Below are 16,672 nucleotides of genomic sequence, written 5' to 3'. Positions count from 1 at the left end.
ACTATGACATTCTTGTCATCAATCAAATCAAATCAAAGTCAAATCAAATCAAATCAAATCAATCAATCAAATCAAAGTCATTGATTTTCTTAGCTGCGTAAAAATAACATACCAAAATGACGAAACGAATTACGTTACAACGTAAGTTCATAGCCATCGTAATTGCGTCTATTACTAAATTACAACACAAATGATTAGACATTATTCCAATTAGTTTTAAGAAATATTGTTTTAGTACATAAGCAAACAAGTAGTTTTAATAATTAATTATAATAAGGATGTTGTTTTTATTCGATAGTTTATGTATGGACAATTCCCGTATTCGATTGAGTTGGTGACCTCTTATTATACAGCCAATCAGTCTAGATTGTATAAATAACGATTTTCTTGCTCTAGATAAATTAATTACAAATTAATGAGACAACACTCATAACTTATGATTAATGCATCACGAGATTGAGCTAAATTATGTACAGTTCTAGTATGTAACGAGTAAATCATTAAAATGAGTTTTATTTGACTTTCGTATTATTGACTGAATATATTATCCTAGCCTCTGACTTGTAAACAGACATATTCGCTATCATACAATTTACAAATATCAATTTGTTATACAAGTTGTGGAAACAATAAATCTATATAAACTACTTGCAAGTAATGGCCACACGGTGTGAATAACATCTGTTTTGCAGACCTGTAACATCTGATGAGTGAATGACGAAATTGAGTTTTATTTACCACACCTCATAAGATCTTACCAACGAATTATAACATTGAGATTTTATAGCACGTTTGTTCATCTGTGACATAAGTGTCAATACTTAGCTGTACTGGACCAGTATTTTACGTGGCCATTTATTAAGTGTTTTGTAGGCTAATTAAACGAATTATAAATTTTGTGTAGGACAATGTCTTTACATTAACTATGGAATATCGCTTTCAAAGAAACATGTTATACAATGACTTGAAATAATAACTGTGTGTCTCGTGTAAATTTCTTTTAAATATAATTGACTGCTGATATATTTACACACTGTACACAATTATTACTAGCAGAATAATATTTAATGATGTTACAGGCGTTTCCTGCACGTGAACGTACTCCTGTCGGCGGGTCTTGTCCTCCTGCCGGGGGCCCTTCACGCGCACGTGCCAGATCCTCTTCTCCTTACGGTGGGTCTTGTCCACCTGGTATGGCATCTACAAGGGTAAGTGAATATATGTACGCCTGAAGATAATTTCACACACACACACACACACACACACACACACACACACACACACACACACACACACACACACACACACACACACACACACACACACACACACACACACACACACACACACACACACACACACACACACACACACATATCCTCATTATTAGAAATTCGCTAAAAATTAAATGATGAAATAACGATAAAAACTACTACTAAATCTGTCGAACAGTATTCAAGCCTATAACTTAACAGTAGGTATTGAAAACAATAATATTTGAGATGTTGCAACGTCATTGATAATTATTTGAATTTGGAGTGTTGTCTTCATATTTGATATTACTGTATTAGTTTTGCTGTAAACCTCGAATCTAAAGCCATCTAGATTGATTGTGAGTAGTTTCGTTGTTTCTGAGTTATTTTGATTTGAAAGAAGTGAAATCTTACCATTTTAAATTGTATGTAAAATATTTAAAAATCATTGTTTTACAAAAAGCCCAGTCATTAAAAAATGTATATGTAGATTTATTCCAATACTAAATTCTCCAATTAGTTAAAATATTTTTCGGTAATTAAAATTGGTACAGCAAATATTCCTTAACTAATGAATCAAAAACTGTATTAGTTCGCCATGTCCAACCTGAATGGAATATAACAATACTGGATATGTTTTAATCTAAATTATTGTAATTGTTTTAATGATTTGCCAGACAGCATTTTTGAGCCTTTATTTGGGCTTCTATAGAATTGTATATCAACATTTAGATTTGGGAAACTATATTAGTTGGTTGCATGCTTTGACTCTCTCAATTATGTATTATGTAATTATGTATATGGCAAAGTAACAGTACATGTTACATAACAGACTGTGCTCAAGTATTTCTCGATATGTCAAACAGATAGAAAGACAGTCAGGCAATAAAACACAAAATAAATTTTTAAGCCCCATTTAGATTTCAATTTGTCATTTAGTCAGCCTACTGTGTGACATGTTTTAATGACGTTCAGTCAAATCTTGTACAGCAGATAGACATGCACTTTCATAATATTTACTCTTGTTTATGTAAAGGTTTCGTGAACAATATAAAATATAAGAATTAAATATTTCTCGATATATTCTTTGGATAGTGAAATATTGTAAGCTTGGATAGGCTCCACTATATCACCATAATCACATGACGTTGACTGTGTAGAAATGACTTCACATGCAAAAGTTCATGCCCAGAGGGCAGAAAAACAGGAATATAGACAGATATATATATATATATATATACAAAAAAGGTATCTTGCCAGAACCCTTAATGATAACTAATCAAAGTATTCAGAATTTTAAGTTTATAGGTCAATTATTACTTATTACCTTAGTTTTAGGCTTTGCTAACACTCAGCCAAATATTAGTTGGTTAATTGTGTATGCGACCGTATTAATCAACTGGGCCTATTTAGATGTATGTCTAAATTTAATTTCCCCTCCCCTTCATTTATACAGGCCTAGTGCTGTGATTTAGTGTTCAACTGGCTAAGATCCACCTGACGTGTACCACCAACAATACTGAAATATTTATGTAATAATGAAATGGCATCACAAATAACAGTTATTACAGTGATTATTTAACTTAAAGTATTATATATTAATATAACGCTCGAAAAAATAATAGTTTCAAAGTATTTAAATCAAATGGAAAAAGAAAATGTACCTTAATTTGTATTGAAATGTTTATAAATTACAACAAATTAAAATTTATTGTAAACAATGACAACTAAGATAACATTGATTTCCTTAATTCTACAAAAATCAATTCGTTATTCTAGTCGTATAAATAACAAATGAATGAGACAAGACTAAGTTTTAGATGTATTTTCCAGCCTCAGTATCTGATGAGTGAATTACGAAAATTAATTTTATTTCACTTACAATGAGTTTAAATGTCTAAGATGAAGTTTGTATTAGCTTTTCTTAATTCAGTCAAATACGTCGAAAAATGTAACAACAAATATTAATAACGTTCTATTTTATGAGGTTTTTCAATAGGAAGGCTTATCATACATATCACAAATGTACTATGGATATTGATTCGTTTTTCTAAACGTATGAGTAGCAAATCTATAAGATAAGACTTCTTACTGACCTCTAACATATATTGAGTGAATGAGCTTTTTCGCTTACAATACGTGTGATGTTATAGGGAAGATCTCCTGTCGCGGGCCCTTCAGGACTCCGCCCTAGAGTCTTCACTCCACCCGGAAGGCCTAGAGCAGATCGCCCCCATCAATGTCGTGTAAGTTAATACAGTACTAAAAGTAATTTTGAGTATTTAAAATTTGTCGAAGGTGCATGGATTATGATTACGTAATATAGTTAAATCTGGATTTTCTATGTCACATGTTTCGCAACTTTATTTATAATTTGCAAAACTTAAATTGAATGGCGCTTATTCAGATTACTGGTTTTCCTCTTTAAAGTTCTTGAAGAGGCATGAAAAAACAAAGAATCAGAAAAGGGAGGCGAGAAGTGATGGAGGACTGAAGGAATGTCAAAAATGAAGGCATTCGTCTGTATACCTTGTTCCCACCTCCACTTTGAACTAAAGCGTTGATATTAACTTCTATTAAACATCTACTTAATTGTCCATTCATCCTTCATATCTTCTATATTGTGTTGTTGTTTCATCAGTTTACCATATGTTACTGAAAAGTTCTTACTAAATCCTTCATAACCTTGTAAACGTCGCTTAAAATTTCTTTTAAACTTCCTTTGAGCACACACAATCTGCTTTTCTTCGAATTAAATTTACTTACAGCCAAAACTTCCCTTTAGGCATTTCATAAATTTTCACAATTCGCATATACATGCTCTGCCACTTTTGATACTTAAAATTATGTATGTAATTTTTTGATATATGTAATACCTTTTTTCTTTGATACAGTGTTTCTCTTCTTCTCATTATATTGCCCTACTCTGAGCCCATAACTACTATATAAATAGCATAGCTTCTTCTTTAAAACTAATATTCTTTCTTCTTCTCATTTTTTTACTATTACCTAGGTTCTTGGACATTCCATTCCAGCATAGGTCCTATTGCTCTCATAACAATCGACCATCGTTTGCCACAGCTATCGCTGTTACACCTTTCTCAAATTGTGGCCGTAAGTACCATCAAATAAAGAATTTCAGAGCGAAGCTCCCAAGCACCTACTTGGTGGCTGGCATCATTTGGCCTGTATTGCGTTTTAAAGTATTAATGAACATATAATCCTACTGCAAAATTCTCTTTACTTTTACTCACTTGACGAACATGTCATGTAGTGCATCCACTGTTTCTACAATGTGAATAAATCCATAGTATCAATTGTTCAGCCTTTCTTTCTGTATTTAGTTCACGAGCACTTCTTTATTCCATTAAACAATCAAATTCTCCTTTATCTCCCCAATAACCTACAAAAATTGTGACTGCCTTACCTCTTTACTAAAACTTGGATCAGGTTTTTTTACAGTTGAAGTGTATATTCCGTCCTCTTTGGCTATATCAATTCCGTCCGTAGTATCAATTGTTCAGCCTTTCTTCTGTATTTAGTTCACGATTATTTCTTTATCCATTAAACAATCAAATTCTCCTTTATCTCCCCAATAACCTACAAAAATTGTGACTGCCTTACCTCTTTACTAAAACTTGGATCAGTTTTTTTTACTGTTGAAGTGTATATTCCGTCCTCTTTGGCTATATCAATTCCGTCCATAGTATCAATTGTTCAGCCTTCCTTCTGTATTTAGTCCACGAACACTTCTTTATCCATTAAACAATCAAATGCTCCTTTATCTCCCCAATAACCTACAAAAATTGTGACTGCCTTACCTCTTTACTAAAACTAGGATCAGGTTTTTTTACAGTTGAAGTGTATATTCCGTCCTCTTTTTAGCTTTTTATTTCTTCTCTTCTCCTTTCTTATTTCCTATCTTGATCTTATCCCTCATTAGGTGGTCAATTCTCTTTCCTTACTCTTGGTATCGTTTCCTTTATTACTCTGGCTATCAGCTCTTAAAACTATATTGCACGGCATTTTGCATCTTTATTTTCCCATTGTAGGACACACAGGCCTTCCATTAATATCATATAGAAATTCTCACAATCTTCATCCATTACATTTTAAGTTCCTTTTTAAAACGTTTTTGTTTTCTTTGTATTAATAAAGTTTAATGCTGTGTTAAAATTAATCAATAGATTATTTATTATTATTTAAGGCTAACTCAAACTACTTACATTTCTTGTTACATCACTTGCAGTTATTGTAACGTTGATGTTTGGCGAAACTCCAAACATTGCGTTGATTCTTCTTAAACATGGTTAACCTCCTCTATTATTTTGATGCTTGCAGCTTCCATTAAAAATTACATTCTCAAATTGATTACTTTTTTGTTAGTCACATGACTCAATCTCATAACTGTACCTTTTACTATAATATCTCAACAACAGGATCGTTTAAAAGGTTTTGCGTTATAGGTGTCTTGTTCAATGTTCAATTTGAACTCTAGTTTGGGAAATTATAGTTATGGTTGAGGCACGTTATTGTACATGTCTTTGGTTTTCTTAACCTGCTGTTAAAATGATTACCACCAGTTTAGAGTACTCAAGTGAAAACATTTACATCTTTACAATGCATTAAATGTTTTGAATAAGGCGCAAACTGGCGCAATCAACTGAAAGTATCAACATTGGTCAAGTGTCAGTAAATGTGGATTATGACACGTAAATATTTAACGTTTAGTTTCGAATAAAAACTATTCTTGATGGTTTTCCAGATCTTGTCTTCATATACTTATTTACGGATTTCAATGAATATTAAAAATAGCTGAATTGATCAAGTTGTTCTCTTAATTAACAACCTTTAATACAACATTTTGAGATTTATTGTATTTATAAAATTAATAGTAGGTAATTTTTAGGATACGGAAAAAAGATAAATAAATTTAATAACGGTATATTTATAATAAGTTAATGAGGTAGTTGATAGTTAATATATAAAATAAGGGTAAGAAATCAACTGGACATATAGCAATATCTTCCTAGAAATTAAGATTAGAATAAAATTATATGAAACTTTTTTATAGCAACAACGAATTAATTATTAAACACACAGTATTTTGAGTAAAGGCTAAATGGAGTGTAAAAGAATGCTTCATTTAAAAATTAATATAAAATAAAATTGAGAAATTAAAATAATATAGATTATAATTAATTAAACTTTTCTCTGATTTTTTAACAGAGACTAGATGATGGCAGTGATTTTTCGGTAAGTACGAGTAATTTATGTTACTAAATAGCAAGCTTATTTCTTAAATAGTGTTTTGTTTTATATATAGTTTATAGATTTAATTATATCTTTTATTTCTTCAACAAAAATTATGTTCCTACACCAGGTGATGGTGTACTGTTTGACATATATGAAATTTATAATGCGGTATAATCATTCATAATTATATAACATGAGTTGCGTCGAATGTAAAGTTTAAATTTAATTGAATACTTTTACAACAAAAAACGAATAATGTTATTTTTTGTATTTATGTCTAACAGCAATATAACCATATTATACTTAAACATGTAAAAACACGAGAAAATTTAAAGATTTTCGAGTAGTGGAGTAACATAATTCATAATAATGAGACAAATTTAATGTATACAATATTTTGTTATCAAACAGGGGTGCGGGGATTTGAATTCGACGCTTGGAACCTTGTCGAGCGGTAACGGGTCGGTACGTACTTATTGTTGATTGAGATATCTAAGTAAGTATTCTAAGTTTAAAATATCTAAGTTCTTTGTCCAACAGTGATTTATATGTTTAATGTAAGTCAGGGTAATATATGTATATATGTAAATATGTATATTTGCATTTATTATTAATATAATTAGGTGTAGAAATTGTTGTTTGTATAAATAAATTTAGCGATTATTGTACGTAACAAAATACAGTGCCTACAATATACTAGTTATTCTTCAATGAACTTTCGATTCCTAAAAGTATAGAGTAAAATATTCTTAAACAATTTTCTAATTCAAACAATAGGATTTAAAAAGTAATTATTGATAATTTTATTGTTATTACTGTTAAATGATATAAAACCTCATGGACTTCTGCTTTTATTGAAAAGTTTGTTAACTGTCTTCATAACCAATTAAAAAGTGTATATTTTTTGCTACTTAACACGTATAGATTGATTTAGTATAGTATCGTTGAGTAGGAGAGCTGGACATTTTAAATTTTTAACATTGAAACATTAAAATTATTTAAAGAGGAAAGAGAAAGCATTCATTCCTTCAAAAACTCTCAGTTTGAGGCCTCCTTGAGTATTTCTGCAATCTGTGGCTAATACGTTTTATTCTATGGTCATTTAGATTTGAACTTATTATTGTCTCCATCTAGATTGATTGTGAATAGTTTCTTTGTTTCTGAGTTATTTTTATTTAAAAGAAGTGAAATCTTGTTATTTTAAATTGTATGAACAATATTCACAAATATGTGTTTTACCTGCCCAGTACATTTAAAAATGTATGTGTAGATTTATTCCAATACTAAATTCTCCAGTACAGCACATATTATTTTATTAAAATAATAATTTGAAAATGGTTTACTAGGTCCAAGCTGAATTGAATTTCAAAATACTGAATATCTTTTATTTCAAATTATTCCAACTCTTATAATGATTTGCCAGAGAGCATTTTTATACATAATTTGGCTTTTATAAAATTGTATATTACTATTTAGATATAGGAAACTATATTAGTTGGTGGCATGCTTTGACTCTCTCAATTATGTATTATGTAATTATGTATATGGCTAAGTAACATAATTACTTACATACATTTTACATAACAGCCTGTGCTCGATGCCAAACAGATAGAAAGACTGTCAGGCAATAAAACACAAAATAAATTTTAAAGCCTCAGACACATTTCAGTTTGTCATTTCATTAGCCTACTGTGTGACATGTTTTAATGAAGTTCAGTCAAATCTCTTGTAAGGATGCCTTCAGGGATCTTAAATTGCTAACTTTATCCTGCCTGTATATCCTCGATACGGCACAAGAGGCAGATGTAATTCCGCGTACAGCAACACCGAAGAGCAAAATTGGAAAGTTTACTGCCCGAGGTTGGTGTCAAACTGATCAATAGACTCCCAGAGGAAATAAAACAATTGAATGACCCCAACAATTCCAATCTCGGCTAAGACACATCTTGGTGTCTAGGCTGTTCTACTCTGTTGACGAGTTTATAATGAGCCGCTGGGACGCTATTAAGAACTAGTAACTAATATGATCAATTCTCTTGTTCTGATATAAAGTGTATTAAAAACGGCTAACAGAAGTAAATACCATTTGATTGAATGAAAGAAATTGTGTCTGCATCAATGGCAGTTATTTGTAATATTTTATGCGATGACTTATGATAACAAAATCTTCCAGTAGGCAATTTTTACTTTGCACGAGATACTATTTTGTTGATTTCAAATGGTTTAAGGTATTTACTAAATTATTAATAAAAGTAATTTTCGAAACATCTAGTTACACTCAACTGCGTCCTAACCCACAATTACGTTTACTTTTTTCTTTTGATTTTTCTAAGGAATCTGTAAGTACAGTATTGAATTTTAACTGCGATTCCCTACAACTGCAACATCTTTAAAATTGTTATAACAATTACGTTTTACTCATACTTAGTTAAAAATCGAAAATGGTAATTTTATTTTTGGTTGGTATATTAAAATTAAAATTTCTGTCAGTTTAAGACCTTATTATCTGTTTAGACAGGATGAGTAACGTACTGTTACGTACAAAGTTGTCATTGTCTAAATTTGTTTTAAAAACATATCTAAATTAACTATAAATGAAACAACCAGCGTTCTAGGCACAAGTTAAATAGAAAATGTAAATAGTAATATGTACTTCATTCTTTTACAATAAGTACATATTACATGAATATTATTTATCATCTGAATAACAAAATGAGGGTAACTGTATGAATAGAGTGTGTTTGTATTAGTATTTGAGTAAAATCTGAAATTTAGTTTTAAACATTAAATATTTATATAAATTGCATTATCTTTGAATATACCCAGTCAATTCTTTGTTATTTTCAAAGAAAACTGAAAGTTGTATGGCAATTTGCTGTATATATTAATGATGTTTATCAATAGTGATGTATATTGAAAGTTGCATAATTAAACACCATAAGACACATGAAAATTAAGAGAAACCAAAATAATTTGCATTGACAATAGTTAATTCTCAATGACACTAATAAGTATTTATTTGATAGACTAAATAAAGCTAATATATGAGATAAATTGTAAAGACGGATTAGTTGCAATAAAATAATTAATATTCTTGGGACAGTTTTGTCGTCTATAGTACGTGTGATGTTATAGGTATGTCCTCCTGCCGCGGGCCCTCCAGAATACGTAAGAACTCCACCTGGGAGACCTAGACCAGAGACATACAAGGCACGCCGTGTAAGCGAATGACAGTACTAAGTATAATCTAGCGTACTTTTATGTTAAGGTGTAATGATTTTGTTTAAATAATATAGTTAAATCTGGGAAAGAGGCTCTTGTCGATTACGTTTTCCTCTTTAAAGTTCTTGAAGAGGCATGAAAAAGAAAAATACCGGAAAAGGATAGGAAATAATATAAGGGAGTAGAGAGGGAGGGCTGGAGGAATGACGAAAGAGAAACATTCATATGTATAACTTGTTCTCACCTGGACTCTTAACTTAAGTGTTAAACTTGACTACTTTAGAACATTTACTTTTTCCGATGATTTTCCATTTGCCCTTAATATCTTCTGCATCATATTAGTGTTTCGTCATGTTACCACATGATTCTTTTTTTCTTCTTTATATCCCCAAACTTTGTACATGACGTTAGTACATTATATTCAGAATCCATTAGTACATGCTCTACAACTTCCGCTTGTTTAAAATATGTAAATCTTTCTTCTACCAAGATGAATCATATCAGTTTGGCCTTAAAGTTCTCAATAACATTGGCACACTAGGTAGTTTAAGGAGTTACTCATTGAACTCGTTTCACCCCCTCATTAATAAATGAATTATTTCTAGTAAAATCCTAATTGAAAATGAATATGGAATAAAACATGAGACATATATATATACCAATGACGAACACGAGTTTTAAACGCGAGGTAAGTTGAGATAAACTATATTGACAGAGGTTTGCTACATGCTTTTACAATTATTATAAAGTAGCGTTTTTGAAGTAAGTCAATAAATTCTAACTTTGCTTTTATTTTTTTTTACAGAGGTTATATCATGGCTCTGAGGGTTCGGTAAGTAAATCTGTTACTAAATATAATTTAATACATATTTTATTGTTTTATCTACAGTTAATTTTATTGCTTAGCATATAAATATGAAAATTATGATAGCAAACCAAGTGATGTATAATATTTGTACAATAATATACAGTTTAAATATTGGAAACTAAATTTATATCTTAACAATACATAACACATGAAATGAGTTGTCGTTGAATCTATCCAGTTACATTTAGTTCAGTTATTTTTTAAGTAAGTAGTAAATTTAATTTTTAATTTTTACTCATATCTGACAGTGTTACTATATTGGTGTCAAGAAATTTGAAAGAAAATAAACTATTTACATTGATAATTTTGCACCTCTTGACTGAAAAAACTCAGTAGTGGAGATATATAGTAAAGCAGCTCACCTCCTGTAAGTAGGAATAGTTACATAATTCATAATCTTGAGACGATATGTTTGTGTATTAAACAGGAGTGCGAGGATTTGAATTCGCCGCTCGGAACCTGGTCAAGCGGCAACGGGTCGGTACGTACTTATTGTTGATTGAGTAATATAAGTTTAGGCTTTTATTATACGTTAATAGGGTAGCTTTTAATTATTAACAGATATACGATATTTTTCCTGCGATTTATTCCAAATATTATTTCACGTAGTCTTTAGTAGACCCAATCAACCACTCAAAGTTTAAGAATCGTCTGAATGCCAAAAGGGCCCATTAACCAAGTTGTAGGACTTGTAAACTTATGGTAAATCTTATTAGCAGTTTGACTAACAAAGAATACCAGATTAAACCCAATATTAATGACAATTTCATTAATTTTATGTACCAGTTAAGGCTGCATACTTTTACCTAAGATTGTAATAATTGTTAAATCAATAATCACCTTAGTAAAACGTGTTACTAAACCCTTTTTTGATGCTGATCAAAATTCAGAAAACAAAAATAATGCCAACATATATATTGTAGTGCAAAAATAAAAATATCTAGACATTTTTGTTTAATTAAATTAGTAGTCCTGAGCTCGTGACTACCCCTTCCACTGTACACCGTTGACCGTTGGGCCGAGGACCACATGGAATCTGTCGGCTTGTACAATGTAGTGCAGGCCTTTGCTCTCTGATATCTGGGCATCATATCATCTAATTCCTTGGTGCAAGATACAAATACTGTCAACGTTCTTTTAAATAATCCTTGTAGGTATTTCATGCGTATATTTTACAGAATTCCATTTTTGTTTTTGCTACGTGCACGTACAAATACTTTTGATCAGTGATTGTATAAGTTTATAGCAATGTAAAAATAATGTTTAGATTTTTAATTTTATGATGTATGATTAGAATTTTATTGTCATTACTGTTTCAAAAACACATTTATTCTCGAAATGCTAGACATTTCTCGTTTCTGTACATGGCCCCTTGAGTATATTGTATTAGAAAAAACTGAATTTCTAAATGAAATTGATTTTTTGGTGGTGAATTATTAATATAATTGCATTAAAAATAAGTTTTATACTTTTACAATCCAGTTACACCCTCAAATTATACAAATCCTAACAGACAACTGCTTTTATTGAAATGTTTGTTAATGTCTTAACTAATTAAAAAGTGTCTATTTTTGCTACCTAAAATGTATAGATTGATTTAGTAGCGTATCATTGAGCAGGAGAGCTAGACAGACTTTTAAATTTAAACACATTTAAGGGGATATGGCACTGAAATCATGGAAAATTTTCCAAAAAAGTGATTTTTTTATTAAGGTTTTTTTATTGTTTATAATGTTAAAAACAATAAACAAGTGTCAAAAAAATATTTTTTTCGTTTTTTAGGCGTTTTTTTGAATTGTTGAACAGGCTCTTGAAAAAGCCGGTCGGACGACTTTTTTCAACACATTAAATATGATATAACTTGAGTTGTAATTGTTAGATTTTAATGATTTCAACGTAAATTGTAGGATATAATGTCCTCTAAAATATTTTTAGGTAGCTTGATAAGTATAGTCCAATAAATAATAAATATTAAAGCTTAATTTCGAAACAATAATGTAAAAATTGATAAAATTTTTTTACTTTTTTATATGTCTTTTTATTATCATATATGACTAATTCTACCTAAATATGTACATAACAACAGCCCAATCATATATAAAAAATTTCAACAATGTAGCTCAAACAGTTTTTGAGTTATATCAGTTTGTATAGCAAAGATTTTTAATAAATCGAATTAAAATTCAAATCGAATTTGAGGCTACGTTGCAAAGTAGCCTCAAACTTTAGTTAGAAAATATTTGTCACTCAAATATTTTTTTATATGCATGTAAATATAAACACTATTATGTAGGCCTATTTTAATACATATATAATATTATAATTAAAAACTAGGAAATTATTAAATCCTAGTACCTGCCTTTATTGGTCAGCTGATGAAACAAATAACATAAATAAAACAGCTGCCATGTTAATCTGTTTTGTTTGTAAACACTCTGTGTTGTTCGTTATTGTACCTCAAACAGATTTATAGTGTTTAGTGATTTTTTATTAGTGATTTACAATGGGAAGAATTTCCAAGAAAAGAAAAAAACATTCAGCTATAGAATAAACAAAATGTAAGCATTCGGTACAGTAGAACAAATAAAATTTTGTTTGAACAAATAAAATTTTATAACCACCTGAAAGTGTTGCTAATACTTGTATTTATTCCCCATAAAAGAGCAACAATAAAAAAGTCCATATAAAGTAATATTTTTGACTATAACACTCTAGTAAGTCATAAAACCAAGGTAAATTTTCAACGCGCGATTCCCGAAAATCGAATTTTTGGCTGTTATTAATTTTTAAATTGATATAACTCAAAAACTATTTGTACCACATGATTCAAATTTTTACCAAGGGTGTTGTAATCTAAATATTTAGGTAGAATTATACATGTATGGTCATAAGGAAAAAAATATGATTTTTTATAAATGTCAAATCAAATGTTTAAACCAAAAATATTTTTAAAATGACACCACAATTTTGTTTATTGAGATAAAGTTATAATTCTACCTAAATATTTCAAGGCAGTTGTAAGCTACAAAATGATAGTTTATTTGTCAAAATCTAATCAGTATAACTGGAGTTATATCAAATTTTGTTGTTACCTAAAAATTTTACAAAAAAATTATATTTAATATATGTATACATTTTTTTTTATTTCGTATTTGTATATTCTTATACCCAAGAAACACACATGCAAAGTTTCAAAGGCCTAGTGATAACCTTATTAAAGTTAGTAATTTCAGTGCCATATCCCCTTAATTTTAAAAATTCACAAATTTGAGGCCTCCTTGAGTCTCTCTGCAATCTGTGGCTAATACATTTTATTGAAAATGAATCTTAAGTGCAAGAATTAAGTTTATTATCCAATTATAGTTAGTAATAAAGAATCAATGCTATCGTGTAATTAGTGAATCAGTATTTTATGAAAGTTATTAAAGTTTATTAAAGTTGACGCATTCTTTGAAATGTAATGCCAAATGATATCTTCCTAATAGACTATGTTTGTATATGACTGATTTTACAGTGCCTAGGCGATTCAATAAATAGAACTATAACTTTGGGCCGAGCAGATGAAACCTACATTTCGGATGACTCATGTCCTGCAGGAATAACAGAAGATATAAGTCTCGTGGATGATGTGTTTGATTCACCGGTAAGTTACTCGGTGATAAATATTATCATACTTTAATAGTTGCAAATCTTCCTGTTTATATTAGTTTATTAAGTTTTTTAGTAATTACAAAACTATTATCTATGCCCCAATCCAAATGTGATTATTTCCATGTATTTTATTTTAATTTGTAATCGTGATTCTATAACTAATGTTTTTCTTGTTAAGTAATTTTAATTACCGAAATAAAAACTATTCGTATTATTTTAAATAGGTATATTATTAATAAGTATTTTAAATAATTTTACTTATTAATATACATGTGTATATTACAACCTACACAATGAGGAGCGTTATAATGGTAGAAAAGTTCTATATTTTATTATAAAACCTCCTTAAATATTATATACAAAGCTTTATGAAAACTAACTTCAAATTAAAAGTGTAAATGAGGTAGCCCATGGAGCCAAATTAGTTGGAATAGAACTGTTAAGATGTGATGTTTTGTATTTCGACTCTCCCCGTTAAGATTAAATATTGAACTCTACTGTGTATGTAATGGCAGACAATGTTTATTCTGACTTACTGAAATCATGTATTTATAAATTATAATTGGCTGAGCGTTAGTGAGTACTCGAGTACCTTGAAATATTTAATTAATTTTTGTCTGCATGTCAGTCCGCTCGATATCTCCAGAACGAACTAACTTATAGACTTGGTATGTTACACGAAGTTTCATTTCTACACGATCAACATCTAGTTTTGTGGTGGAGCATGTCTCTCCGCTCGATATCTCCAGAACGAACTAACTTATAGACTTGGTATGTTACATGAAGTTTCATTTCTACAAGATCATCATCTAGTTTTGTGGTGGAGCATGTCTCTCCGCTCGATATCTCCAGAACGAACTAACTTATAGACTTGGTATGTTACACGAAGTTTCATTTCTACACGATCAACATCTAGTCTTGTGGTGGGGCATGTCTCTCCGCTCGATATCTCCAGAACGAACTAACTTATAGACTTGGTATGTTACATGAAGTTTCATTTCTACACGATCAACATCTACGCTCTATATCTCCAGAACGAACTAACTTATAGACTTGGTATGTTACACGAAGTTTCATTTCTACACGATCAACATCTAGTTTTGTGGTAGATCATGTTTCTCAACAATGGATTTTCTCCAAAGTAACTTTTTACTCTATTATAAAGACTCTAAAAATAGCACCTATACTTCGTAAGATACATCAGTGAAGTGTAATCCTTCTTCTGTAAAAAGACAAGACAGATTTAGATTCTTTTGGGACAGATTTAGTATTGCAGATTCATAAAATAATTGGCCCGGTTCTTCAATTATGTATTCTCTTGGCTTTAAAAGCAATAAACTGCTTGGTATATGCATTTATGAAATTCCATAGTCTATTTATGAAGCAATGAGCCTTCCACGATTGATAAAGGAATAGCTTGTTGGTTAAGCATTTATGCAGGGTTTTAATTTGATACGCACAAAACATATTTCGAAGATAGTTATTCCATCTATTTATACATTACATATTGGAGTGTTTATAAATGGTTGCTATTATTATAATTAACGACTATTTTTTTTTTTTTAATCTGTCTAGGACAGCGCCACGCAGCCTCTACCCGCTTGGGCGCGCGAAGCTATGAGACAGGTAAGAAACATCTCTCCAATCTCCACAGGTTACCTGCAGTTAGTGTTCATTGGTTAGTCATGTTACACGCTGTGCTCAATAATTAACACTGATATAGATTTGTGTTCGTCTTTATGACATTCCAGATAAAAATGTTCTAGAAACTTGAATAATGGTAGGTTTAAATCAAAATAATTTACTCCTAAAAAAAGATCTAGCAAAGGATATTCATTTAAATTATGGACTGCTCTTAAAATGGAGAGAACTTACATGCTTGTTTCTTTGGTATGTGTTGTGTAAAATAATATAATATCTATGACTCTATTGTACGACAACTACTAACACATGTTCTATAACTCCCAGTACGTAGGAACTAGTTATACTTTGATTATTAAAAATTAAAGACCGAACGAAATGGGACATAGATTTAATGTAAAAGTAAGGTCAAATTAGATATTAGTTAGCTATAGTAACGAATGACCATAATATAAAACATATATTTATATACAGTACCGCAAAATGGACTACTAACATTGGAGGCTATGATCTCGGATAGACCTTCTCTTGGTTCAGAAAAGAACTTAGGTTTTGCGGTCTGAGGGTAGCACATACGTATATGTGATAAATCTTTCGTTACGTTATGCACGGTCCTTCTATTATCCTTTTGTTGGTTTATTTTACGTGAAAAGTGGAATTTACTGGTATTTTATTCTAATGATGTTTAATATTATACAAGTGTAAAAAAACTTGTAAATGGTGAAACAATATATTTTTGTTTTGCAAATAAAGTATTTACTATTTTATAAAATTCTAAGAC

The 16,672-nt window shown here is 30.1% G+C and overlaps 1 protein-coding gene across 50 annotated transcripts in view; it reads left to right on the top strand.

Annotated features, from left to right (window-relative positions):
* The window catches only part of LOC124362991, a 217,854-nt gene that overhangs the window by 134,093 nt on the left and 67,089 nt on the right, over positions 1-16,672 (top strand). For 44 of the 50 annotated variants that reach the window (XM_046817976.1, XM_046818021.1, XM_046818001.1 and 41 more), the window contains 9 exons: positions 1,080-1,208; positions 3,407-3,499; positions 6,483-6,509; positions 6,921-6,974; positions 9,645-9,728; positions 10,537-10,563; positions 11,027-11,080; positions 14,114-14,242; positions 15,826-15,876. In XM_046817976.1, the coding sequence (XP_046673932.1) occupies positions 1,080-1,208; positions 3,407-3,499; positions 6,483-6,509; positions 6,921-6,974; positions 9,645-9,728; positions 10,537-10,563; positions 11,027-11,080; positions 14,114-14,242; positions 15,826-15,876 (648 nt within the window). The remainder of the gene's footprint in view (positions 1-1,079; positions 1,209-3,406; positions 3,500-6,482; positions 6,510-6,920; positions 6,975-9,644; positions 9,729-10,536; positions 10,564-11,026; positions 11,081-14,113; positions 14,243-15,825; positions 15,877-16,672) is intronic. The other 6 variants (XM_046818024.1, XM_046818019.1, XM_046818009.1 and 3 more) reach the window with 4 other exon arrangements.

The sequence above is a fragment of the Homalodisca vitripennis genome, chromosome 5 (assembly GCF_021130785.1).
Source record: "Homalodisca vitripennis isolate AUS2020 chromosome 5, UT_GWSS_2.1, whole genome shotgun sequence".
Lineage (NCBI taxonomy): Eukaryota > Metazoa > Arthropoda > Insecta > Hemiptera > Cicadellidae > Homalodisca > Homalodisca vitripennis.
Note: the sequence above shows the minus strand (reverse complement) of the source record. Positions and strands in the feature narration are given on the sequence as shown.